The 27091-nt window shown below is 47.4% G+C and overlaps 1 protein-coding gene across 1 annotated transcript in view; it reads right to left on the reverse strand.

The window, feature by feature from the left end:
• The window catches only part of dnah2 (dynein, axonemal, heavy chain 2), a 154588-nt gene that overhangs the window by 57405 nt on the left and 70092 nt on the right, over positions 1-27091 (reverse strand). Inside the window, exons 39-52 of the mRNA XM_052044703.1 lie at positions 23296-23432; positions 22744-22881; positions 20352-20510; positions 19138-19290; positions 16991-17082; positions 15825-16023; positions 13880-14104; positions 11401-11505; positions 9092-9280; positions 8318-8403; positions 5161-5291; positions 3813-3959; positions 2835-3002; positions 1254-1414 (exon numbers count right to left, since the gene is read on the reverse strand). Coding sequence (XP_051900663.1) covers positions 1254-1414; positions 2835-3002; positions 3813-3959; positions 5161-5291; positions 8318-8403; positions 9092-9280; positions 11401-11505; positions 13880-14104; positions 15825-16023; positions 16991-17082; positions 19138-19290; positions 20352-20510; positions 22744-22881; positions 23296-23432 — 2090 coding nt within the window. The remainder of the gene's footprint in view (positions 1-1253; positions 1415-2834; positions 3003-3812; positions 3960-5160; positions 5292-8317; positions 8404-9091; positions 9281-11400; positions 11506-13879; positions 14105-15824; positions 16024-16990; positions 17083-19137; positions 19291-20351; positions 20511-22743; positions 22882-23295; positions 23433-27091) is intronic.

A 27091-nucleotide genomic window follows, 5' to 3' on the forward strand; every position in this document is an offset into this window, starting at 1 on the left:
ACCTGCTGTATGGTCACCTGCAACACATTCTCAAAGGGCTTGCACTTAACGCTTGGAACAACTGAATTTGTGTGGCAGGTTTGGGTTTCTCACAATAGTTTTAAAGTGTAAGTGGAGTTTTTTAGGGTGTTGCCTGCCAAAAATTGGCCAGTGATAGGTCAACAACTATAACGAAACAAAATCATTTTGCCCTTGTTCCCTCCTCCTTCCTTGTCCCACCCCAAACTGGCTAAGCTTTCCCACATCAAACATCATGCTTCCATCGGTAATGTTTCCTACAATACAACAGTGGCTACTTCAGAACGACTTCATCTGCTTTGGGAGACGTTGAAAGGTGCAGGGGACAGCTGATGGATTGTGACTGGAATAACATATCCCCACAATCAGCACACGCCCAAACAAAGCAAATGCCACTCTGCAAGTGGTGTACGAGCAGTGGGAGAGTGCAAAGAATCCGCAAAGGGACAGGTTAAGTGTGGCAGGAAGGTGGTGGGTGAAGTGGAACGTGGGGAAATGTGGAGTATGCCCTTGGGTGGGAAGACTAGAGAACCAGAAGTACTTTATAACTGATAAGAAAGCAGCAAGTGTTGATGCACCTAGGGATCTGGGTGGCTGGTCTTTGAGATGCCAAAAGTTAACTGCAGGTGCAACAACCTATTGGAAAGACAAGTGGTGTGTTGGCCTTTAATGAAGGAGGGTTTGAGTACACGAGGAAGGATGACGCTACAATTCTATGGGCTTTGAAGAGACCACATTGGATTGATTCCTGAGACTAGTGGGCTGTCCTATAAGTACAGATTCAGTAAAGTAGGCTAAATCATTAGACTTTGGAAGAATCTCACTGATATGCAAGATTCTGCGATGGACCGAATGCTGACAGATTGTTTTCATAACTGGAGAGTGTAGAACCCGGGGGCACAGTCTCAAGGCAAGGCACCTGCCACCCAGGAATGAAATGAGCAGAAACTTCTTCATTCTGAAGATTGTGAATCTTTAGAAATCTCTAGACCCAAGAGCTGTCAATGCTCAATTACTGGGTATATTCAAGACCATGGTCAGTAGATGTTTGGACAGTAAAGGAATCAAGGGATATGGGCATCAGGTGGGAAAATGGACAAGGATCAGCCATGATCTTGCAGGGCTGAGATGCTTCCTCCCGCTCTGATCTCAGGTGCTAATCTCAGTGTGGAGTACAGGAACTCTGTGTGAAGCAGGGAGGTTTAAACCAGCTTGCATCTCTACCATTTACTCACCTCCTCAAATTCATCTGCTTTAAACAAATTTGGAACTTCTCCTGAGCTCAGGATATTATTAATATCTTCCAAGAAGTTCTCTTCAACTAACTGGGTGTCCGTGAACAGGAACATTGTTGGATTATTTTGAACTCCAGCCTCTCTGTAAATTTTCTTGAGATCTACAAAGGTTACAGGTGAGTTCAATCAACATAAATGCTTTTAACGTTATTTTCCTTCCCCATCTCCTCAAACTATGGGATGCTTTGCATCGTCCAGTATCTTGTCAATGGGACAATAGTTTACTGAATGAGTCCAGAGTGGACAGCAGTGTTCTCATCCATCCAGGGCATCTCCAGCAATGCCTCCCCTTGCTGCTTCTGGCCCCCAGATCGATCCTTCATCCCCTTCTAGTTTCCCATCTAAATACTGCCTCTTATCAACCATCAGTAAAACACAAGCTCAGGTTCCGTGCACACACTGACCGCTAGCCAGACTTACATCGCTGCAATGCCAGACAGCTCAGTAGCCGCTAGCCCTGCAATTTTCTCCCATTGGACATGTGACAGAACAAAGCCAGTGCCTTGGATCTCCATTAGGCCATCCATTCTTTGGCTACTAGCTGGGGCTAAATCAGACTCTTCATGCATTTCCCCCTCCACATCTCTACGTCCTCCAGCCCCACAACCCCACAACAAAACACAAATTCTGACCTTTTGCCTCTCCCTGCCCTTTCCTTCTCTTCACCATTGGTTTTATACATCCAAATCCTTCCTAAACCCCGTGACCTCGGTAAAATTGGTAAAATCTAACTCCGTGACTAATTTACTCTGATACCTCATTCAAAAATAAAAACACGAAGGATGGAAATCTGAAGTAAATGCTGAAACTGACAGACATCGCCGGCAGTGGAGAGAGAAACAGAGCTCGCACTTCATTGAGCCTGTCACCCCTGTTCCTCCCTTCACAGATACTGCCCGACCTGCTGAGCGTCCCCGACACATTATATTTCCAGTTTCTCTTTCTTTAGTTTGGTGACAAATTTTGTCTGACAACCATCCTGTGAAGCAGAATGGGAAGCTTTATTATGCTGCAACAGCTACGTAAAGGTACATTGTTGATCTGAACCCAGTGCACCTTCCTGGGTGATCAGTAGTCAGAACTCTGCCACACCTTAGCAACTGGTCCCCATTTTACTCAGCTGGGATCCAGTGCAGAGCGAGACACAGTGGGTGCGCAGACCGAGGCGCGGTGGGCGTGTAGGTGTGCAGAGTGAGGTGCGATGGGTGTGTAGAGGGAGACACGGTGGGTGTGCAGAGGGAGGCACGGTGGGTGTGGTGAGCGAGACACGGTGGGTGTGCTGAGGGAGACACGGTGGGTGTGCTGAGCTCTGTACCACACTGGTTGCTAAAGTAAACCTGCAATTGATTAATGCAGAGCAGAGTGAAACGTGCCCGGTCTGCGGAGCTCTACAGCGGTTGCTACATGAAGCCACAGAGCTCCAGTGGCAGACACAAGAGGAACTGGAGGTGAATCGGCATGCATCATCTGGGCACAGGCAGCACAATGTAACATTACAACCAGAGCAAGGAGGAGACCTACCGTCTCTAAATTCCAGCTTGCGGTAGACCTTGGTGACTTCAATTTTGTAGGTGTTGTAGACAGAGATGAATGCAGCGAGCTGGGAGAGACTCTGTCGCCCACTACCCCCAATTCCAACCAAGAGCATGTTGCCTCGTGGCTGTCCGATCACACGCACTATCCGGGTCACTGTGGGAAGAAGGGTGGAGGGTTCAGCTCCAAGCAGACCAACATGCACAACAGATGTGGGGACTACCATCCTCCTGACTTATGGTCAATATAAGGGTCTCCAACCTGAAGTACTAACTCTGTGTCTTTTCCCACAGATGCTGCCTGACCTGCTGAATATTTCCAGCATTTTCTATTTTTATTTCAATATAATCAGGAGCTGAGCTGGACTGTTACAGTCAGTCGATCTACCTGCTTCAGCTTCTCTTTACTGCAGGTGACAGCCATGAAAGGTCAGTGACAAAAGCATTTAAAATCAGCCTTTAAGCTGAAACAAACCCACATACCATGCAACTGAGCAAAGTAGAATCCCCGTCAAGCACTCCCTCACTAGACATCCCTCTCCCCAAGCCCACTCCTCCAGACACCTGGTTTTAATAACTTCTAGAAACGTGCGATATTACACCTCCAATAACAGAAGGATCAGCCACATCAAGTTGGCAGCAAGCAAGGAACTCAAGGGAGCTTTGGCATTGGTGAATAACACGATTGTGGAGCTGGTTTCTCAAATAAACAGGAGAAATAGGCTCAAAGAACACCTGGAGACTGGGTTGAGGTCACGGGAAAGGTTTTCTTGGTGCTATACCTATAGTGAAATCACTATCACCTTTTTTTTTAAAGTCATTTTGTAGCCTTTCAAGCACTGAAGGAACCTATGCTCTGTTGGGAAGGCAGGGAGGACGAATAGCTAGGTTTTGAAGGCCTGTCGCTGGTTATTAGGATGCTTACTGGTTCAGTGAAAGAGCCCTGGAATAGTTTTACTTTGGTTACCATGTTCAATGGCATCTTTGAATAGAACGAGGCTCATTGGCACCACCCCAGGGGTCGCGTTATACTCCTCCAACTGGGTCTCCATATAGGTTTTCAGTGCCTTGAAGTTAGTTAAGTCTTCATAGACATCCCCTCGCATGAAGTCACCTGGCCAAGAAAGAAAGATGTCCACATTAACCATTGGTGAAAAGTACCTGGTGTGGTGTCCACAGTGTGGGGAGGGCAGGCCTCTACTCTTGCGCTGGGCAAGAGGCCACGGAGCTGAAGATGCCGTGCTGAAGAAGAGGTGTAGACCCTCTCTTCTGGCACTGGTGAATCTGGATCAGGGAAGCAGCAGGGTTTGGAGCCCCCACTCAAAGGGTGACACTGCAGGGAGAAATGTTTGAACATCTCCCTTGGTGAAGATTTAGTGGCTTTAGGATCAGGCAATGGGAAAACCTTCCCAGAAGTAATACCCCACACAGCCCAGGTGGGGCTACTCATGGGCACTGCCAACAGAAACAGCACACTTCACCCTGATAACTGCATAGTCCAACAGAAGGGATATCAGAACAACTCTCCTTCTAACAAACGTATTTCAGCTTGTCTCTCTCAGAGTGTGACAGCCAACACTGGATCACAGTTGTGAACTGCAGCTCCTCCCTTGGCCAGCACAAGACACAATGACCTGGACATTTGGGTGGATCTGCTTTCCCTGGGCATGGTGGGAATTGCCTCTTGGCCTGAATGGTGAGCTGATGCTTTCCCCAACATTGGGCCTTGGGTTAATGGCATCACAGTGGCCCTCAGGAATTGGGTCGAGGATCAGGCACAGAGGTACTGGATCTGTATCCAGGCTCATACACTGGGAGAATGAGGCTGGGGCTTCACGGGTCAATCAACAGCCAGTCACCTTGGTAGTAAGTACCATCAAAGTGAATATTTAGATATTTAAGTCACTGTTTCCAATATTAACCCAGGACCAGCAGGCATTGACCACAATGCCAGCAACACACCTTCCATCCGTCATGCTGTAAGGAACACACTGCATCAGCACCTATGGTTCAGGCACAGACTGCAGCCAGCCATGGGAAAGGCAGACAGGCATTGCTTGGGAACACAGCATCTCCCCAAGTTCCTCAGGAAAGACCAAGTCAGAACAGGTCTCCATACCCTTACCCAAGGGATGACATTAAAAGGGAGAGATCCTTGAACCAAGACTTACCCAACTTACCCAACACACAAATCTTCTGACGAGTGATAGGCATGGAACATTTGTACATGCTGCTTAAATGTCTGAGCTCGATGGAACCCATGATACAGGGGAGCCAATCCCTGCCTAAATGAAAAATTGTGTGTCTGCACTTACCAAAAATGGGTGGCTGCTTACTGGGACAGAGGTTGTGGAAAGTCAGATCCAAGAAAGTGCCCAACTTCTCGTTCAGTAGCGTCACAAATAGTTCCATGTCTGTTTGGTCCACAAACCGATCAGAAAATACCCTGGATCAGGGAGACAGGAGGGTTAACGCGGAATACCCTGGATCAGGGAGTGAGGAGGGTTTATGCAGAATACCCTGGATCAGGGAGACAAGAAGGTTAATGCAGAATACCCTGGATCAGGGAGACAGGAGGGTTAACGCAGAATACCCTGGATCAGGGAGGGAGGAGGGTTAACGCAGAATACCCTGGATCAGGGAGGGAGGAGGGTTAACGCAGAATACCCTGGATCAGGGAGGGAGGAGGATTAATGCAGAATACCCTGGATCAGGGAGACAAGAAGGTTAATGCAGAATACCCTGGATCAGGGAGACAGGAGGGTTAACGCAGAATACCCTGGATCAGGGAGGGAGGAGGGTTAACGCAGAATACCCTGGATCAGGGAGGGAGGAGGGTTAACGCAGAATACCCTGGATCAGGGAGACAGGAGGGTTAATGCAGAATACCCTGGATCAGGGAGGGAGGAGGGTTAACGCAGAATACCCTGGATCAGGGAGACAGGAGGGTTAACGCAGAATACCCTGGATCAGGGAGACAGGAGGGTTAACGCAGAATACCCTGGATCAGGGAGACAGGAGGGTTAACGCGGAATACCCTGGATCAGGGAGACAGGAGGGTTAATGCAGAATACCCTGGATCAGGGAGACAGGAGGGTTAACGCGGAATACCCTGGATCAGGGAGACAGGAGGGTTAACGCGGAATACCCTGGATCAGGGAGACAGGAGGGTTAACGCGGAATACCCTGGATCAGGGAGACAGGAGGGTTAATGCAGAATACCCTGGATCAGGGAGGGAGGAGGGTTAACGCAGAATACCCTGGATCAGGGAGATAGTTGACCTGACTGGAAATCCACAACCAGTGGTGTACAGCAGGAATCGGTGCTGGGACCAATACCTTTACCTGACCTGGATGGGAATGTAGGTGGTCTAATTAGCAAGTCTGCTGACCACACAAAATTGGTGGTGTCATAGGTCGCAAAGAAAGTTGCCTAAGGATACAGTGGGACATAGATCAGGTGGAAAGTTGGAAGGAGCAGTGGCAGGTGGAAATTAATCCAGACAAGTGGATAGGAATTCACTTTGGGAATGTCAAATTCTGGTAGGACATGTAGAGTAAATGGCTGGGGTCTTAGGAGTGTTGATGTACAGAGAGACCTTGAGGTGCAAGTCCCTAGCTCCCAGGAAGTGGTGAGACAACTAGATAGGGTAGTGAGGAAGGCATTTGGAGTGTTTGCCGTCAGAGGCTGAGGCACTGAGTACAAGAGTTGAGAAGTCATGTTACCGTTGTACAAAACATTGGCTAGACCGTACGAAAAGTATTGTGTACAGTTCTGGATACCACATCCTTCCTGCAGTGTGGCAACAAACAGAGTGCAGAAGAGATTCACCAGGACATTGCCTGGAATGGGGAGCTATAGTTATAGGGAGAAGTTGGATAGGCTGGGTTTGTTCTCACTGGAACATCAGAGTCTGAGGGGTGACCTTAGAGAGGTTTATAAAATTATGAGGGCATATAAAGGGTAGATAGCCAGAATCTAGTCTAGAACTAGAGGGCAAAGGTTTAAGATGAGAGGGGAGAAATTTAAAGGAGATCTGAGGGGCAAGTTTTCACACTTGGTGGGTAGGCGGAACGAGCCACCAGAGGAGATGGTAGAGGCAGATACAATGATTAAAGGGCATTTGGACAGGTACTTGGATAGGAGGGATTCAGTCCAAATGCAGGCAGATGGGATTAGTGCAGCTAGGTATAATGGTCAGCATGGATGAGGTGGGCCGAAGGGCCTGTTTTTGTGCTGTACAGATCTATGATTCTATGAGGAGGGTTAACAGCAAATATCCTGCATCAAGGAGACAGGAGAGGATATACAGAAAATACCCTGCACTGAGGAAACATTGAGGGCCAATGGGAGAAATCCTGCGTCAACGAGACAGGAGAGTTGGTGGAAAATACCCTTCATCAAAGCCAGTGAAATCAGCAACCAGATATCAGCACAGGGGTACCTGGAGCCGTCTGTTCTCCTCACACCAGGAAAATGAGTAGAACCATCAGTGAGCTGGGGAATCGAGGGTGGGGTAAAAGAGCTGCACAAACCAGGAATGTACAACACAACCCCTTTATGCCAAGGCAACTGGTGAAAGCTGGAGCCTCATGGGTGACGGTGGGGACGATTCCCAGTGTAACTGCAGGGCAGAGAGGACAGGGGGTGATGCCCATCTCCAGCTCCAGATCAATGTCCAGGTCAATGCTCACTATCTGCATTTGCCTGTGAAGATATTGCTGTGTAATAGCGGGGCCTCAGGTTGACAATGCCAGTGGAATTGCACCCAACAATGTCACAGAGTTGTACAGCATGGAAAAAGGCCCTTCAGCACATACACGTCCATGCTGACCAAGATGTATATTCAAGCTAATCCTGTTTCCCCGCACTTGACTCATATGCCTCAAAACTCTTGTCATCCATGTACCTACCCACATACTTTTTAAATGTACCTGCTTCGCCCAGTTCCTCTGGCAGCTGGTTCCATGTATCTACCACCCGCTGGGCAAAAAAGTTGCCCCTCAGGTTCTTATTAAACTATGAGATTCCCCAACCCTGGAAAAAAGATTGTTCACCCTATCTATGCCCCTCACGATTTTATATGCCTGTATGAGATCACCCCTCGCTCCTGTCTGACCTCTCCCTATAACTCAGTCCCTCGGGTTCTGGCGACATCCTCATAAATCTTCTTTGCATTCTCTCCAGTTTAATCGCATCCTTCCCACAACAGGATGAACAAAGCTGAACACAAAACCCCAAGTGCGGCCTCACCAACATCTTGTACAATCGCAACGTAACCTCCCAACTCCTGTACTCAGTGCCCTGACCGATGAAGGCCAGCGTGCCAAAAGCCTTCTTCGCCGCCCTGTCTACCTGTGACTTCACTTTAAGGGTCTATGCACCTGTACCCCAAGGTGCCTGTTCTACAACAGGATCCAGGGATGTGTTGGGAGAAGCCCTGGGCGAAAGGTAGCAGGTAGGAAAGGTACCTGAAGCACTCATGGACCCACAAGCGAACGATGGTAGATTTTGAGTCATGGTAGTCTTTGTGCACACGGAGCATCCCTTGGAAGACCTGTGGGCAGCAATCAGATCAGTGCAGGATTTAGTGTAAATCATGGAGCTGGGTGGGAACACAGGATGCAGTACAAACTACAACACATCTTGTCCAATATTTTCTCCTCTTCACTGACAGCCCTCCCGTCTCTCAGTCACAAGAGCTGATTGTTTCAAGGGGAAAGATTTTAACCAGTGATTTGTTATCATCAAGAAGGCAGAGGATGAAAGCAGATTCAGCAGCAATCTCATAAGATAATTACTTGAAGGGAACACTAATGGTGCAGTGGGGAAGGATCAGGAGAACTGGGACTCTGAAAGAGCCACCACTGCCAAGATAAACTGAGTATCACCTGCTGTGCTATGGAACTTAATGATTTTTATGTGAAGGACAATGGGATATTGTTAAACAAGAGAAAGAGACAAACACAACAGATAACTAAATTGGAAAGGCAGTTGGGATTAGGAGACAGGGACAGCCAAAAAAGGCAGCAGTAAAATGGGAAGGGGCTGATACGAGAGATGGAGTAGAGGGAAAGACCGGATAGAAAAAATAGCAACAACTGAGGAAGGGCAAGTAGAGGGGCAGGGAGAAAGAACGGGAGAAACACAATGAAGGAGTGGGTGACAGGAGCGCAAGAGGAAGGTAGAGAATACGATAGACATTATGGCAGAGGATGAGCAACGGGGAGTAGAGCAAGTGGTACCTTGGAGATATCTCGGAGGTTGAAGAGGTAGTGAATCCTGGTTGGTGTCGGCAGAAATCTCTGAACAACTTCATTGTAAAGCTCAATGGTGGCTTCCGTGATGATGTTACCGATTGGTTTAATCTGTTCCTCAAAGTCCTGCAGTTTTTGGTTTATCATGGTGCTGAAAATACGCTTGATCTGGGAGGTCTGCACAGAGGGAAAATGTTCACATGTTAATCTGCTAAAGGATGCGAGGAGACTGGAGAATCAGATCAAAAGAGGTACATCTGTGCACACAACTTGTGACCACAACTTGTTTACTATGGTCATTAAGTATGCAGTTTATGAGAACCTAGATAGAGGGGGATAAACCGGGGCACCTAATACAGCACCACGGTAGTATAGCGGCTAGCGTAATGCTATTACAGCGCCGACTCAGGTTCAATTCCGGCCACTGTCTGTAAGGAGTTTGTATGTTCTCCCCGTGTCTGCGTGGGTTTCCTCCCACATTCCAAAGACGTACGGGTGAGGAGTTGTGGGCATGCTACGTTGGTGCCGGAAGAGTGGCCACACTTGCGGGCTGCCCCCAGCACTCTCTCAGTAACACAAAAAGATGCATTTCACTGTGTTTCGGTACATGTGACTAACAAATAAATATCTTTAACATTATTTTGATCTGTATTTTTTTGAAGAGGTCATCAAGATATTGGATGGGGAGTGCCCCACAAAGACTGTCTGCTGAGACTTCCATAAGGATGAGGTACCTCTTAAGGGGCACTGTTACAAGATTGACACTTCCGTTGTTAGCCGCAATCTCTTGTACAGGATCGAGGACTTGCTGGAAGCTTGTGGGTAGGTGGATTTGGATCTGCTGGTGAGCAGTGCGTGTGGGAAGGGCGAATGTGTACGGCCTCCAGGGAAGGAGACTGATATCAATGGAGACAGAGAGTGTCCAGGTGTTCCAGAGCACTGATCTCCAAGGACATGACCAATGTCAAAACCAGAAAGGTACTGGGGTGGATTTAGAGGTCAGTTCACTCTAAGATGAGGCATACTATTTCATCTGAGTAAGGCTTTGGAATATTGTGCCTTGGGCTTAGTTTCCTCCCTAGTGGGGTGACATTCAAGTTTTGGAAAGGACCACCAGATTAACTCCCATTTTGGAAATCTGGATTGATCAGAGTCCTGGGACAATAAACTGAAGAAATGCTGAGTTTTATGAATGACAGGTTGAGCTTTGAAAGATATATAAAGCAAATTAGACCATGTTTGTGTGGACAATTTGTTTTAAGTAAGTAGGTTGGACAAGGCCAGAGGTCACGAGCTCAGATCATCAGCAGAGGTTCTTCTTGCAGTGGAACTGGAGGACAAGTCACCATCATGTGTGATGGGCACCTACAGTGAATCCACCGGGACTCATAGAGTCATAGGGTTGTACAGCACTGAGAGAGGCCCTTCGGCCCACCACGACCATGCTGACCTTTTGTTCATCTACACTAATCCTATTTGCTTTCTATACATTGTCTATTTAAGTGCCTGTCTAAATGTCCCTTAAACATAGTGATTGCATCTGACTCCACCACCTCCGAGTTCTAGATGTCACCCTCTCTCTGGGTAAAATACTTTCCCCTCAAATCCATTTAAAATTCCTTGCTCTCACCTTAAACCTATGCCCTCTTGTTTTTGATACCCCTACAATGAGGAAAAAAATTTCTGACAATATACCTTATCTATGTTGCTTGTAATTTTACATACCTCTTATCAAGTCTTGGAGGGCTTTAGTTCTGGGGAGACGTTGGATAGGCTGGGCTTGTTTTCCCTCAGCCTCCTTCGCTCCCCGTAACTAAAGTCATCCAATCCAGGCAACATCCTGGTGAACCTCCTCTGCTCTCTCTCCAGCACAACCACATCCTTCCCATAGTGTAGTGACCAGAATGGCACACAGTGCTCCAAGTGTGGTTGAAGTTCCTCCAAGATGGAGCCAAATCAATGTTGGGCTGGGGCAGAGCTTGCTGTGTGCAGGAGGTAGGTAATGTATGACATTGATCAATGACAGAGTGCTGCCCCAGACCAGTTTTGATCACTATGATGGTCAGAGAGGAATTTTCTATGAGTGTTTTGATTGCCACTTCCAGGAAACAGCACTGGTTCCAGGGGAATGGAAAGTGTAGATAGTACTAAGTACTACATGTGACAGACTGTATGCACCAGGTCCCTGTCCATCCCTTGTGCAGAATACAATTTAATTACATTTTTTCACTTTATTTCCTTTATTAATTTTCAGACATTGGAATTACATCAGGCCTCCCTAGATATTGACCACCTACCACAGGAAACGCCATGTTGATCAGATTAAAGCGGCTCAGCAGGCGGGGAGAGATGACGGTTCGACCACCTCCAGGAGGGCCCATCGCACCCATCAGAAACATTTCCTGTGGAGTAAACGGGAGCACCTAGTAAATGTGTCCCCCACATAAAACCAACAAATGCTGTCCTTTCCATAACAGTTTACCACATTAAAGTATCTTGTGTACTTTGAATAACTCCACAACTCCTGTTCAGAATGATAATTGGGTAATCTCACCGTTATCAGAATCAGATTTATTATCACTGACTTATATGAGGTGAAGTGTGTTGTTTTGCAGCAGAAGTACAGTGCAAAGACATAAAATTACTCCAAGTTACAAAAATAAACAAATAGTGCAAAAGAGGAACAACGAGGTAGTGTTCATGGGTTCATGGACCATTCAGAAATCTGACGGCAGAGGGGAAGAAGCTGTTCCTGAATCATTGAGTGTGGGTCTTCAGGCTCCTGTGCCTCTTCCCTGATGGTAGTAATGAGAAGAGGACATGTCCTGGGTGGTGAGGGTCCTCAGTGATGGATGCCGCCTTATTGAGGCACTGCCTCTTGAAGATATCCTCGATGGTGGGAGGGTTGTGCCCAAGCCATGCTGCTTTAGGGAGTGGTACTGACCATACACATCATTTGTTTTGTGTAACAATCCCCTACTGCCTGCCATCAGTGGGGGAAACAATCCTACTTTTATCAAGCAACGTGTCACCTTGCTTCCTGTTGAATGTGATTCACAGAGACCTTTTAAACAGGCTTTGCAGACTACTTTTTGTATGTGCCCCTTGATTAAACTGCTACAAGTTCTGGGATAACAAACAATCTGCTGGACGAAGACAGCAGGTTGAGCAGCATCTGTGGGTGGGGTGAGGAGGGGTGGGGGGAGGGATCGTCGACAATTTGTTCTTTCCCTCCTACAGATGCTGCTCGACCCGCTGAGTTCCTCCAACAGATTGTGTATTGCTTCAGATTCCAGCATCTGCAGCCTCCTGTGTCTGACCAAGCTCTGGGATGGTAGGTTTGAAGTATGAGGAGAGATTAAGCAGACTAAGCCTCTACCTTATACGTATACAGTATATATAAAACAGAAGGAGGCCATTCAGCCCATTGAGTCTATGTCAGCTTCCGGGAAACAATCCCATTAGTCCCATTAGAACTCTCCTTATTTCCCTGTGCTCCTGTAACTTATACACACACACACACACACACACACACTATGTCCATCAATTCCTAGCAGCCAGTTAACATGCTAGCACCTCCTTAGGATGTGGGCAGAATATGGAGCACCAAGGTGAAAGCTACACAGTCACAGACTGCGGAAACTCCACACAGGTAGCACCCAAGGTCAGGATCAAGTTCAGCTTCCTGGAGCTGTGAGCCAGTAACATGAACTCTCTTGAGTATAGAAGATTGATAGATTATTGGAACTCATAAAATTCTCTGGGCTCGAGAGTGCAGCTGCAGAGCTGACGTTTCCCCTGGCTGAGGTGTCTTAGAGCAAGGGTCAAAGCCTCAAAGGAAGGGGTCGACCATTCAGGATAGAAAAGAAATTTCTTCATTCAGAGACTGGTTGGAGCCTCCCCACCTCAGAGGGCTGTGAGGCTCAGTCACTGAGTATATCCAAAAGAGAAATTGATAGACTTTGGATATTGGGGTTAGATCAGGAAAGTGGTACTGCGGTACAAGTTCTGCCATGTTCTTGCTGAGTGGTGGAACAGGTCTGAGGGGCTGAATGGCCTGCTCTTGCTTTCAGTGGGATTAAGCTATGCCTGACTCTTCATTGGATACATGGAACAGTCCTATTCAGGCCTCTGCCCAAACTCTTCTACTGTTACCTTCATTGACTATTGGTGCTGGATAGACCAGGGAGCTTAGGAGGAGTGTGGGAAACAGACACCCTGACCTTAGGGGCATTGTTTCTGCTGGATCTAAATCTAAAACGTGAACAGCTTCTCTCTCCACAGCTGCCCCCGACCTGCTGAGTGTCCCCAGCATTATTCCAGATTTCCAGAATCAGCTTTTTTTTTATCCCCGTCATCACATCGACTTGGGTGCGGCAGGGTGGGTGCGGGGACGGATGGTGTATCCAGAATCCGAACTCACACTCCGAAAACAAGGGCTGGGCCATGCAGGACGGAGGTGGGAGGGATGCCTTCACCGGGAGGATATTGGGGATTTTCTACCCAAAGGGGCTGTGGAACTTCCATCGCTGAGTATATTCAAGACAGAGAGCCATGACCTCTTGAGGAATCAAGGGATAAGGAGAGGGCACAGGAGGTAAAATATCAGCCAGGACCCTAATGATTGGCAGAGTCAGTACATGGGGCCGAATGGCTGTTCATGCAAACTGGCTGGAGCGTTTCCCACACTACAACAGTGACTACAGTTTTAAACCCCCTCACTGGCTGTAGACCCAGGGCAGTGAGAGATACTGTAGAAAGGTAAGCCACCATTACCTTGATGTGTTTTATGGTCTGTTTGCGCCGGTCGTACCAGAAGCCGTAATCGATCCAGAGACGAAGCAGCTCCAGTGGTGGCTGGGAGCCGAACGTGTCTTTGGCTGGCATGTTCAAGTCATCCATGAAGGTGATGAGCTTTTTGCCAGCAAGAGGAACATAAACGCCTTTGGTTCTCTTTTCCACGCGACTCTCAATAATTTCCTGGACGTTACTGGATGTTGTCTGTGAATAAGGGCAAGGAAAGTCAGGAACCACCTTCAGAACTCCAAAGGAACCATTCCCTGCACAACACCCTGATCCACTTTCCCATCACCTTCACTTCCCACGGCACCTTTCTGTGTAAAGCAGGGATGCAACACCTGCCCTTTCAGCTGCTCCCTCCTCAATGTTGAGGTCCTCAAAACTCCCTCCAGGGTTCATTAGTATTTTTAGTTTAAGTATACTTCATTTGCTATTCATACTGTGGCCTCTACTGCAGCAGAGACCAAGTGCAGGTTGGGTGACTGCGCTCTGGTCAGCCGTGGCTCGGTTCGTCACTGGGGCTTACAGCTATCACTTCTCTGCCCCATATCCACCCTGAGCTCAGCTAAGCACACACTGCCATTGTCTCCATCCTATCACACAGCTTCCCTTTTACTCTTTCCTCCTATTCCCTGCTCACCTGCACCTTGATTGATCTAACATTAACTAGTTCTGACTAACATTAATCAAAGTTGCAAGTTACATCTGTTCTTCTCACTCTCCGAGGACCCTGCCTGGGCTGCTGAGCATTTTCAGTTTGTAACCCAAGCACATATTTCACTAGCCAAGGGAACTGAAAGACCCACTGGAGAGAGCACTCCATGATCAGGAAACTCCACTGAGCACCTCAACCAGATGCTGCCTACATGCCACACCACCACCGCCTCGTCTCCCAGCTATCTAACCCTCTACCAGTGGCCAATAAAAGACAGAAAAAAATATCAGGAGCAGTAAAAGAAAGAAAACTCACGGAAAAATCCTTCTCTAGCCCCCACAGTTAAACAATGAGCCACAACCCCAAGCTTCAATGACCACTGATGTTGAACAGGGACAAGATTCGAGCTGTGGGTTCCTGCTCAGCTGTAACTAATCCATTACTTTACTTTTGTGGATTTTACAAGATGTGGACGTTGCCGGCAAGACCAGCATTCATTGTCTATCCCTAACTGCTCGAGAAGGTGGTGGTGAGCCACCTTCCTGAACTGGGGCAGACCATAGGGTGAAGCTGCCGTGGTGCTGTTGGAGAGCAGGTTCCAGGATTTCATCTCAGTGCTGATGAAAGAACAGCAATAGACTTCCAAGTCAGGAAGGATCGAGGGAGTTGGATGGGACCCTGCAGGGGCTGGTGTTCCCATCCAGTTCCTCTTGTCCTTTACAGCAGTTGAGCTGAAGCTTTGAGTGGTGTCAGAAACGCTCTGGCAATTTACTGAAGTCCATGTTGTAGATGGTGCACACTACTCAAACACAATGAAGTTTCACCTTCCAGAAATATTCACTCGGTTTCCCTCTACACAGATGCTGTCTGACCTGCTGAGCATTTCCAGCACTTGTTTCAGATTTCCAGCTTCTGTCATTTTTTCACTTTAAGACCCTGCCTTAGTCCTTCTCCCCGTTTTTGCCTTCATCTATCCACCAGCCCTCAGCCCTCTCCCCTAACATGAGACAAATGCTATGGGAGGACTCGGAAATGTGACGCTTTGGGCATGGTAATGGGACCAAGGCAGTTGGAGGGGTTACAGAGATGGGGTTGGAATCTTCCTGTGTGATCTCCGTGGCTTGGTGTCAATTCCAGGCAGTGCACAGAGCTGGTGGCTTCTCATTACAGACAGTGAATGCATCCACTTAACAGGCATGAATTGAAGTAACAAGCATATTGTCAGTCAAAGGCTAAATGCCATGGGTAAGGGGCAAGTTTCCTTACCTGAGCAGACATGTTCACGGTAAGTACTGACCACGTAACTGAATCAAGGCTCTGAAGTGCATTCTGAGCAACGGAGGTCTTCCCAGTGCCCACCGGCCCCACAAGCAGCACGGGACATTGATTGGACACCAAGCTGCTAACCAGGAAGTTGTAACGCACCGTATCCACTGTGGGGACAATGATTTTATAGAAAGGCAAGCTGTGGGAGAGAAGGAAAAATATTACACTACTACAGAGCAAGATATCAGACAGCACCTGTGGGTCAACTAACCATTGTACAGACAACTACAGTACAAACACTGAGCCACACTCCAGAGCCTTTCCCACAAACATTAGACTGCCACATTGTCAGAGCAGCAGACCCGAGAAAACACTGGAGTATCAATGCAGAGGGAGTGCCACACTGTCAGAGGGGCAGTTCTGTGACAGGACTACACTGTCGGAGGGGCAGTCCACTGGAGGGGCACAGCTGAGGGAGTGCCACATAGTTGAAGAGGCAGTGCCGAGAAAGCCCTGCGCTGGTGAAGGGTAGTGCTGAGGAACGTTATACCACTGCACCGTCAGTGATGTTATTTCTCAGAAGCAACATGAAACTGAGGATCTCTCTATCCTCTTGGGTTGATGTTAAAGAACCTTCTTAAAGAAGATCATGGGACTTACTTTCCCTCGTATCTTTTCCATTAACTCATCCCTCAACCAACATCCCCATAAAAGATTCTCTGGTCATTATTTCAGTGCTCTGTGTGGGTAGTTTTGTACATCAGATCCTTCGTTGATTGTAAAGAGCTTTGGGATATTCTTTCTTGTGTGGTTAGCATAAAGTTAATTGAGGAAATGAAACATTTCCCAATCATTACTGCCTAGTGTGAATATCAACGCTGTGAGCTCCCTCCAGCTCAGCCATTATACGGAGGCTCTATTAAAAACCTTAGGGTACTTGTGGATAGGCAGCTCTTCTGCCATTTACCACTATGCTTTTCAGCTCAGATAAGAAACTGCTACCCCACTGCTGACTGTGCTCCTGCTGTGTGCAAAATGGCTCGTCAGTGGTTGACACAGAGACAGTGCAACAGACTTCAGTCACTCACTGCAAGGAACATTTATGGAGACATGAAGCAAGCTTTGTACTTCTCAAATTATGTGTTTTATTCAAATGGTTGCCTTACTTGGAGGGATAACGCCAAGATTTCGTCAACTTTTCTTCAAACGAGGTCCAGACTTTGGTCTTTGGATCAACGTAGTACTCATAGACAGTTTCCTGCGCAACAGAAAATGAGAGGGAGACGCCAGAGAGTAATGACTTGCCAAAATCACAGGGATATTGGAGCGCACCAGCTCAGCACCCTGTGCCCAAGTAACCATGACAAGATGATGTCCAAAAGCACTTAATCTTCAATTTTTAATGGTGCTTGACATAAGAGTCCAGGCGTGGAGGAAGATCCAATGTTCGCTGGCTCACGTCAACTCTCGGTTCCTGACCCTATTCTCATTGCTCCCCATCTCTGTAACCCCCTATCTCCGTAACCCCTCCCTGTCACTCCCTCCATCTCTGTAACCCCTCCCTGTAACCCCCTGTATCTGTAACCCCTCCCTGTAACCCCCCATCTCCATAACCCCTCCCTGTAACCCCCCTGTATCTGTAACCCCTCCCTGTAACCCCCCATCTCCGTAACCACTCCCTGTCACTCCCTCCATCTCTGTAACCCCTCCCTGTAACCCCCCTGTATCTGTAACACGTCCCTGTAACCCCCCCATCTCCGTAACCCCTCCCTGTAACTCCCTCCATCTCTGTAACCCCTCCCTGTAACCCCCCTGTATCTGTAACACCTCCCTGTAACCCCCGTATCCTTAACCCCTCCCTGTAACTCCATCTCTGTAACACCTCCCTGTAACCCCCCCTGTATCCTTAACCCCTCCCTGTAACTCCATCTCTGTAACACCTCCCTGTAACCCCCCCTGTATCCTTAACCCCTCCCTGTAACCCCCCCATTTCCGTAACCCCTCCCTGTAACTCCCTCCATCTCTGTAACCCCTCCCTGTAACCCCCCTGTATCTGTAACACCTCCCTGTAACCCCCCCTGTATCCTTAACCCCTCCCTGTAACCCCATCTCCGTAAACCCTCCCTGTAACCCCCACATCTCTGTAACCCTCCATCTAAGTAACCCCTTCCTTCTCCGTAACCCCGTCTCTGTAACCCCTGCCACTGTAACCCTGTGGGATTACTGTGCTCCTGTAGTTCCAGCACGTAGGTCAGCGCCAGCATCCATCGCTCCACTATTGGTGGCTGTGCCTTTGGCAGTCTGGGACACAGCTCTGCAGTTCCCTCCCTAAACCTCTCCATCTTCCAACCTCTGCTGGTTAAAAGTGCTCTGCGGCAGGAATTCATCCTTCATTGTGTGCATTGAACATGCAACGTGGCAAGCTGCTGTATCCAAACTTAGGTTCTGAAATTGCTTTACTTACTCAATGTGTATCTGCAGCTACACATCTACCATCTCTGACCAATATTTACATCTGCTGCCCTGATGTTACTGTGTGTGGCTTGCTGTTCTATTTTGATTGCTGATGGCCCTGAAGGCCTTTGGATAAATGTAAACTGACCTTTTCAGCCCTAGTCTTTGAATCACAGTCTTAAATAAAAAAGTACTTCATGGCTTCAGATATAAAGGTGGCTCAATTTAACTTTCTCATTGCCACAACATTACCTGTAGTTACTTTGAGTATATTCGGCATTTAATTTTATTGTTGGCACTTGGTCTATGCAACAGTAAGACAACTCTGTCTCAGCCATCGCTTTTTCCTGTGGTGTCTCCATCCTCTAAACAAGTCACTCGAGCTCTCTCCAGCAGATCACCTGGTAAAGATGCAGTGGGTTTCTGATCAGTGCCGTGGTGGGCACCTCCGCCCTCATCCCAAGGGGTGGGCACCTCCAATCAGCCCCAAGGCTGATTAATCAGTCACTGTGCTCAAAAGGAGAATACTGGTCCGAGGCTGCCATTTGGCCCACTGTGTTTGTGCTAGCTCTGGACCAGCTCTCCAATTAACTCCACAGCCCCTGCTCTTTGCCCACGGCCCTACAATAATCTCCATTTCATGCGTTCATCCACCTTGTTCCTGACTCGCGTCAATTGCTGCTGCAGCCCCAGCCCTTGCCTTTGCTAACTCCAGGCTCAAGATTGCCAACGCACTCCTGGCTGTCCTCCCTCGTTCCAGCTTACCTCCCTCTCCCTCTTTGTAAATGTGTGGAAAGGATCACTAGAACAAAAGATTACCCTTGGAATTTAACGACAGACATCCCAGGAAGCATCTCACCTTGCTGGGGAAGCTGCCATCCATCTCGCGCAAGAAGTTGTCCATCTTTTTCCTCCCTTCTTCATCCACGGATGCACACACGGACCAGATCAAACTGAACACAAAGACCATGGAAACCATGTGCATGTAGTTATCAGGATCTGCAGGGTTCACCTGAAAGAGACACCACTTAAACTGAGAAACTGCCTCTGCCAGACACAAAGGAGCAGGAAAAAAGCATCAGCCAACGTCCACCATTTTCCCTCATTTCTCTCAGTTTTAGGAAATATAGAGAAGCTCAAACCTGCTAAAAACCCTGCTAGCTAGAAACCAGCTCTATCGCTGTCCTGAGAAAAGTGCGACTGAGGCAGATCATCCACTGTGACCAGAGTTGAGTTTCCAGCCACTTACCTCTTCCAAGCAGCCCCCTAATTCCAACTCCATAACACCAACTCTTCCTCAGTGCTCCAGCTGCTGAAATCTATATCCATGCTTTTGTGGCCTCCAAACCTGATTATTCCAATACACTTCTGGCTGTCTTTCCGACATTCCATCCCCATCCACCCCCTAAAGCTTCAGCTTGTCCAGACCTCTGCTGCTGTTCCCTGTTTCCCAAATCCTGTCCATCCATCCTCTCTTACAATGGTTCCCTCCATTCCGAAATTCACACCCTTGTTTCCAACTGCTTCCATGGGCTTGGCCTTCCCTATGTCCATAATCTCCTCCTGCCCCATGACTTCCAGGGATCTCAGTGCTGATCCAGTTATGGCCTCTCCCTCAATCTTGAATTAAATACCCCAAGCTTCAGCAGCTGGATTGCAGCTGCCTGGGCCAGTGTTCTGCAAACTCCCCCCAGAGCCTTTTGGCCATTCTTTCCTACTGAACTCGCTGGTAATACCAGGTCTTCAAGCAAACTTTTGTTCCAAATACTTTCTTGCTTCAATTTTTGTCTGATAACTCTCAGGTGTAGTTCCCAGGAGTATATTACATTCTTGTCCATTATTATGTAGAGAGCCTGAAACCCATGATTAGCTTCTATATTGTAAGCCACTGCCACATATCAGTAATTTTGCGTATAAAGCCCTCCTATAGATTCCAGTCTGTAACACTTCACTTATCCTGCTATTCTTCATTTAAACCCCCAATCCCCTCGATTAGATTCCAGTTGTAACTCCGAACTTGATGTGTCTCACGTATATCAATACAAATGCCGCCATGTACTGTTACTGAATTACCCCGTTCTCCACTGTCGCCAGGGTCTCGTATAGATTGCACAGAGAGACGACACCGGAGTGCTCAGCGATAGGGATCAGCTCCTTGCAGTTATCTTTTTTAAAGTGCAGCGTTTTCTCTATGCTTTTCTGAAACATTTCCTGAAGTTGCTCCTGCTCGTCCTGTGAATCAGGTACCACATGATTCATTAGGAATACAGAAAGCATTAGTTGGGAGTAAAGCCCCACAGGTCAGAGGCAGAAGGAAGGGTCTGTTCCGAGGGCTAAGGGTTAGAGTGGAGGCAGCTGCACAGTTAGTTCTGTGCAGCTTCATTCCTGTTCTTGTGTACAATTGGAAAGGTTCTTTGCCCCTTGGTAAAGGTTCCTCACTTCACAGTTTAGATGTTCTGCTTACATTTCCTCTGAGTACATGCAGGAGGGTCGGCTCACGAACTGCCCTTGCTGGGAAAGGTACCCTCTAACACTCTTTCTACGTGTATTCAGCACTGGGTAAAAGGATGTGTTCAGATAGGGGAAATAAAGAGCTAACCCCATTACTGAATGGTTCACGGGTCAGACAATACAGATTCAAAGTGATTGGCAAGAGATGTAGCCCAGATGCAAGGAAAACATTTTTTTAGTGCAGAGTGATGGTGATCTGGAACTCTCTGCCTGCAAGGCTGATGGAAATAAAAGGGAAACGGAGGCACTCAGGTGAAAATAATTTTTAGGGCTATGGGCAAACAGCAGATAAATGGGACTGATGGGATTATACTACAAGAAAACTGTGCAGACACAATGGATCACAGAACTTCCTTCTGTGCTGTAAAGACTCCTTGAATGCATGAACCATCCTATCTAAATTCCTCCCAGTATGACTTAAGTGAAACATCATCAAACAAGGGAGCATCTTAACTGTTAGTACAATAGCATTGTTTTCCTTCACTGCTCACCACAGGAGGGTCATTTCTTACTCATTTGGTCAGAGGTGATCTTAGTTAGGCAATGCAATAAGTGAAAAGGGTTTCCACCTCCCTCTTCCCTTCCTCTAGATCTTCTTGAACAGCGCAGGTTGACTCCGTGGTGAAGAAGGCATCTGGTGTATTGTCCTTCATCAATCGGCGAATTGAATTTAGGAGCCGAGAGGTATTGTTGCAGCTATATAGGTCCCTGGTCAGACCCCACTTGGAGTATTGTGCTCAGTTCTGGTCACCTCACTACAGGAAAGATGTGGAAGCCATAGAGAGGGTGCAGAGGAGATTTACAAGGATGCTGCCTGGAATGCGGAGCATGCCTTATGAAAGCAGGTTGAGGGAACTCGGCCTTTTCTCCTTGGAGAAACGGAGGATGAGGGGGGACCTGATAGAGGTGTATAAGATGATGAGAGGTATTGATAGGGTAGATAGTCAGAGGCTTTTCCCCAGGGCTGAATTGGTGGCCACAAGAGGACATAGGTTTAAGGTGCTGGGGAGGAGATATAGAGGAGATGTCAGGGGTAAGTTTTTTACTCAGAGAGTGGTGAGTGTGTGGAATGGGCTGCCAGGAATGGTGGTGGAGGCTGATACGATAGGGTCTTTCAAGAGACTGTTAGATAGGTACATGGAGTTGAGTAAAATGGGTAAGCCTAGTAACTTCTAGGGTAGGGACATGTTCGGCACAGCGTTGTGGGCCAAAAGGCCTGAATTGTGTTGTAATTGTTCTATGTTCTTTGTTCTAGAAATGTCTGAAGGGACTAAGTGCAAAGTGTTCTTGTGTTCCTAAGTCTTGCCCCATTGTTGGCTAAGAATACCATTGTGGAATTGGTCATTGCTTTCAAAGAAAGACAGGTGGTTTGTTGCTACAAAACTCCTACTAAACAACAGAATATTGACTGTGAAAATGCCCACACTAAGACAGTGAACCTTCACCCATCACAATTCCAGTGAGTGATGAGGTTTTCATAGTCATCCTTGGGATGTGAGCACACTAACAGCAAGGGTTGGGGGCAGGGGTTTCATTGAGGGGGAGGCTGCCTGACTAGTTTGATATGACTGACCAGCTTCAGGGGTGATTAACAATGTGCAACATTGTGGGACTGGAGTTCCCTCTGGTTTGTGCTTCTGTCCAACAGCTTTATTGCTTTTTTAAAACAAACTTGAAACGGCATTTAATTAATTCCAGGTTCATGTTTACCCTGAGTGTGAATTCAGAAGAATGGGAGAAGGTGATGGCTAGGGCTGGGAAGGCTTCACAGTTGAGAGACAAGCCCAACATTACACTTGTCCAAAGATGCGCACGCACACGCATGTGCACACGCACGTGCACACGCACACACAAAGGATCGAGGGGATGGAAAGTTCTTGAGCAACTGTGAAAGATGCGATGGACCAGTGAGGGAGACCTTGAATTTCTGCCAACAGCGCACTTTAACGAGTACCTTGGGCCTCTTGTTCAACCAGGACTCGACAAATGGCTTCCATCCCAGGTCCGTGTAGTCAGTGTAAACCATCCCACACCGTGAGACAGTGGCAGGAGAGGCAACTGCCAGATTTTCCACTTCAAACAGCAAAGAAACCTGGCAGTAAGAGACAAAACATGCTGTCAAAAAACTCACGGTGATGGTGCTCTGGGAAAGTGTGCACAGACCAGCAGGTCTCAGGTTCAGCTCGAGGCCACATTGCTGTTTACCCCCTTCTCCCAATTCCACTATCTCTGCACCAGGACACTGAATGCTCCAGTGGGCTCTGCGCATAGTTCATGCATGTACTGAACCACAACAAGCGCAGAAGGGAAGTCGAAATATATTTCCTCACTGGATTTGAAGAGAAAATCCTCAGAGTGTCAGAGTGACGGTTGACCTCCCTGATCAAGGGAAGGGAAAGGCAAAATTAAACTCCAGACACACCACACTCACTTCAAGTTCTGAATGTGTAGAGATAAAGGTCCAGGTGCTCTATTTCCTTCAATAGATGTTGGTGATGGTGCCTACCTGATCAGGCATCGATATCCGCTCCCCATTGATCAACGTCAACACTTTGTTGTCATCCATGACCGAATTCATGCTCTCAATCCAGAGCGTGTCTACTGGTCCATCAAACACAATCCATTTGTCATCTGGCTTCTCATCTGTGAGTAAACCAAAGGTTTTGTTCAAACATACAACTCAGGCCCCAATAGATAGGGCTACAAATAGTTACCACGGCTATTGATAAGGCCACTGTGCACTGTTGAATGGTCAAACAACCAGCTATTCACAACTCAACACACTGGATTTCAGGACAGTCTATAGAAGCAAGGTGAGACCTTGACTCCATTCAGTAAGATGCTGGCTGATCTGCTACCTCCGCACATTCTCACTTAATTCCTTGCACCCTCTTGCTGTTTAAAGACCTCAGCCTTAGCCTTGAACACATTCAATGATTGTTCAGCGTCCACAGCTCTTTGGAGGAGATCACTGAAAAGGTTTACAGCCGTTTGAGTGAAGAAATTCCTTTACATCCCAGTCTAAACTGGCCAAGCCTTTATTCAAGACTGTGCCCCCTGCCTCTAGTGTCTTCAGCCTGAGGAAGCAGTCCTTCAGCATCTCTAGATAGTTAGAGTCTTTCTCTCAAATACTAGAGGCATAGGTTTAAGGTGAGAGGGGGGAAAAGCCAAGCTTTTCCCCCCGACACATTGAGTGCAGGTGCCTGGAACACACTGCCGGGGCGGTGGTGGAAGCAGACGTGACAGCAATATTTAAGAGGTATTTAGACAGACACATGAACAGGCCGGGACTGGAGAGAGATGGGCCGATGGGACTGGTTTAATTTGGCAGTATGATCAGTGCAGACATAGTGGGCCCTATTCCTGTGCTGCACTGTCCTATGTCTCCGTGTTCTACCTATCCCCTCCATCCCTCTTAGAACACTGTCTGTCTCAGTGAGATCAATCCTCATCCTTCCAACCCCCAGTGCACAAAAACTCCTCAATCTACCCTCATAGTTTTCTCATAATTAACAGAGATAAATTTGCTTCTCATTTCAAGCTTTCACTGTGGTTTTAATGCTATAACTGGAAACAATTTGATAGACTAACCATCGTATTTAACATTTAAAATTCTCATACTTGGTTTCATGGTCTCTGCCTTGGCAAAGCAGTCAACGTAATCAAAGACCCACCCCGAACATTCTCTCTCCCTCCTCCCCCCCCCAATTGGACAGAAGCCTGAAAGCACATACCACCAGGCTCAAGGACTGCTTCTATCCCACTGTTATCAGACTATTGAATGGTCCCTTGGTACGTTAAGATAGACTCTTGACCTCACAATCTACCTTGTTGTGGCCTTGCACCTTATTGTCTGCCTGCACTGCACTTTCGCACTGCACTGTGGGGGCAGATACATTAGGGGCATTTAAGAGACTCTTAGATAGACACATGAATGATAAAAAAAATAGGGAGTTATGTGGGAGGGAAGGGTTAGATAGATCTTAGAGCAGGATAAAATGTCGGCACAACATCATGGGCCAAAGGGCCTGTACTGTGCTGTAGTGTTCCATGATCTATGTTCTATGTAGCTGTGACACTTCATTCTGCATTCTGTTATTGCTTCCCCTTGTACTACCTCCATGCACTGTTGTAATGAAATAATCTGTACGGATGGCATGCAAAACAAAGTTTTTCACTGTTCCTTTGTACATGTGACAATAATAAACTAATTTACCAGTCTACATGCCTGTGATGCTGCTGCAAGCAAGCTTTTCATTGTACCTGTACCTCACAGTACTTGTGTCCACATGACAATAAACTCAGCTTGACTTGACTTCAGGGTCACAAACCTTAGATTTTTGACATCTCTGGTCTCTTCATCACCCTGAATTTAATTGCCCCAGCTGTTTGTATCCTAGGCCCTGGAATCTACCCACCCCTTTCCAAGCCTCTCAGCCTCCCTCTCTTCAAAATACTCCTTAAAACCTCCCTCATTGACCATGTCACCTACCCTATTATTTTCTTATTCCTTAAGGTCAACAGTGTTTGTCAGTAGTCTTGTAGAGAATGTTTTTGTTCCATAAGATGTGTTCTATAAATGGAACCTGTTTTTGTACAGAGTTGAATAAATGCCAGAAAGTGAAACATCAACAGTGCCGGTGGGGTGGGCATCAATTGGAGGACTCTTTCACAAAGCTGACATAGGCAAAGATGGGCAGGGTGGCCTCCTCCTGAGCCACAGAACTTCTTGCATTCCACTTTGGCTTTTTATCAAATCAACCTGCTTGAAGAATAATAACACCTGAATGTGGCACTGGATACGAAAATAAATACATATTTGGAGACACCAAGCCCACTGGAGGAAGGTTAAATGGTGATTGTGCTGCAAGTAGAGACCAAGTATTCAAAGCTCTGGTGTGTTGACTACGAGAATGCCCCAACACTGAGCGCTGTCTGCAAAATTAAAACAGGTCCCAACCACATGAGTCTGACATAAAATAAATAATTGAGTTATACAACCCATCCTAAAGTGACATAAACAGGTGGAGGGAAAAATTCATTCATTAAATCCTCTGGGCTCAACTCCTGTGCTAGCTGCATGGGTTCCCCCACACTGTGCCGGCACCATGTACTGTGTGGATCCAAAATTAAACCGCGGGCCAACCAAGCGAGTCAACAGGAAGATAAATGAGTAATTGTGTGAGACTGCTCAACCTGCTGGCTGGAAATTAAATAAATAATTCATTGTCTGCAAGTTACAAACGATCTTATCAAATTTTGGAGATTAACTGCCCCAGTGTTTCTCTTCACATCCGTGTGAGACGTATGGGCATTCAATCAAAAGGTGCCCTGGCCATATGACACCAATACAGAAGCCAGTCCATAGTCCTGCCAAGGTTCAGTATCTAACACCCCCTCAACAATGCCACACCGTGTCAGTGGGGTTTCAGTGAGTCACACTCACCTCTGGGGAGCATCAAGTCCCACACCAGACATCCAACATACAACCCAGGCTAAACCTGAGGGAGCTCTGTACCATCAGAGGGGCAGCACTGAGGGGCCGTACTGTGGGAGCATCACACTGTAGGCAAAGCAATATTGAGGGGACAACGCACCATTGGAAGGGCAGGAGTGAGGGAGGACTGGACTGTTGGAGAGGCCGTGGTGTCAGAGAAGAATTGTTGAGGAGGGTTGGATCGTAGAAGGGGCTGTCATTCAGATGTGATTTTAAACCTTGGCCTCTTGTGCCTCTCATGTGCACATGAAACATCCCCACTGCCTGCAGTCGATATTTATCCTTCAACTCACGATGTGAAAACACAAGGACTGGTCATCACCACATTGCTGTTTGTGGGAGCTTGCTGTGCGTATGTTGGCTGCCACATTTTTTACATTGCAACAGTGGCTATACTTCAAAACACTTTTCACTGGGGCCGTGAAGGACTCTAAGATGCCCTGAGGTTGCAGTTGGTGTTGCTATAACATATACTTTTACTACCACCCCACTCATTAACGTTCTTTAATTAGCTCCAAAGCCCAGAGCTGACATGTTTGAGCTTGTCTCCCTTTCTCATCGCGTTATACATCCTGAGCCAGTGGACCGTGCCTGCCTTACGTAACTCACTGCCTCGCACGTGCCTGTACTCCTGCCTCTCATTGTGCCTGGTCTCGGGGGCAGTGCCCTGGTTCTCCACCCTCTCCTCAGTTCAGACTACCAACATCAGGGATGAGCCGGCAGCTGCCAGGTCCGGTCCAGTGTGTAAAAAAGCTGCCGTCACGTCTCTGTGCTTATTTCTGGAACAGAGATGTGAGCAGTGTCA

Source organism: Pristis pectinata, chromosome 37 (assembly GCF_009764475.1).
Source record: "Pristis pectinata isolate sPriPec2 chromosome 37, sPriPec2.1.pri, whole genome shotgun sequence".
NCBI lineage: Eukaryota > Metazoa > Chordata > Chondrichthyes > Rhinopristiformes > Pristidae > Pristis > Pristis pectinata.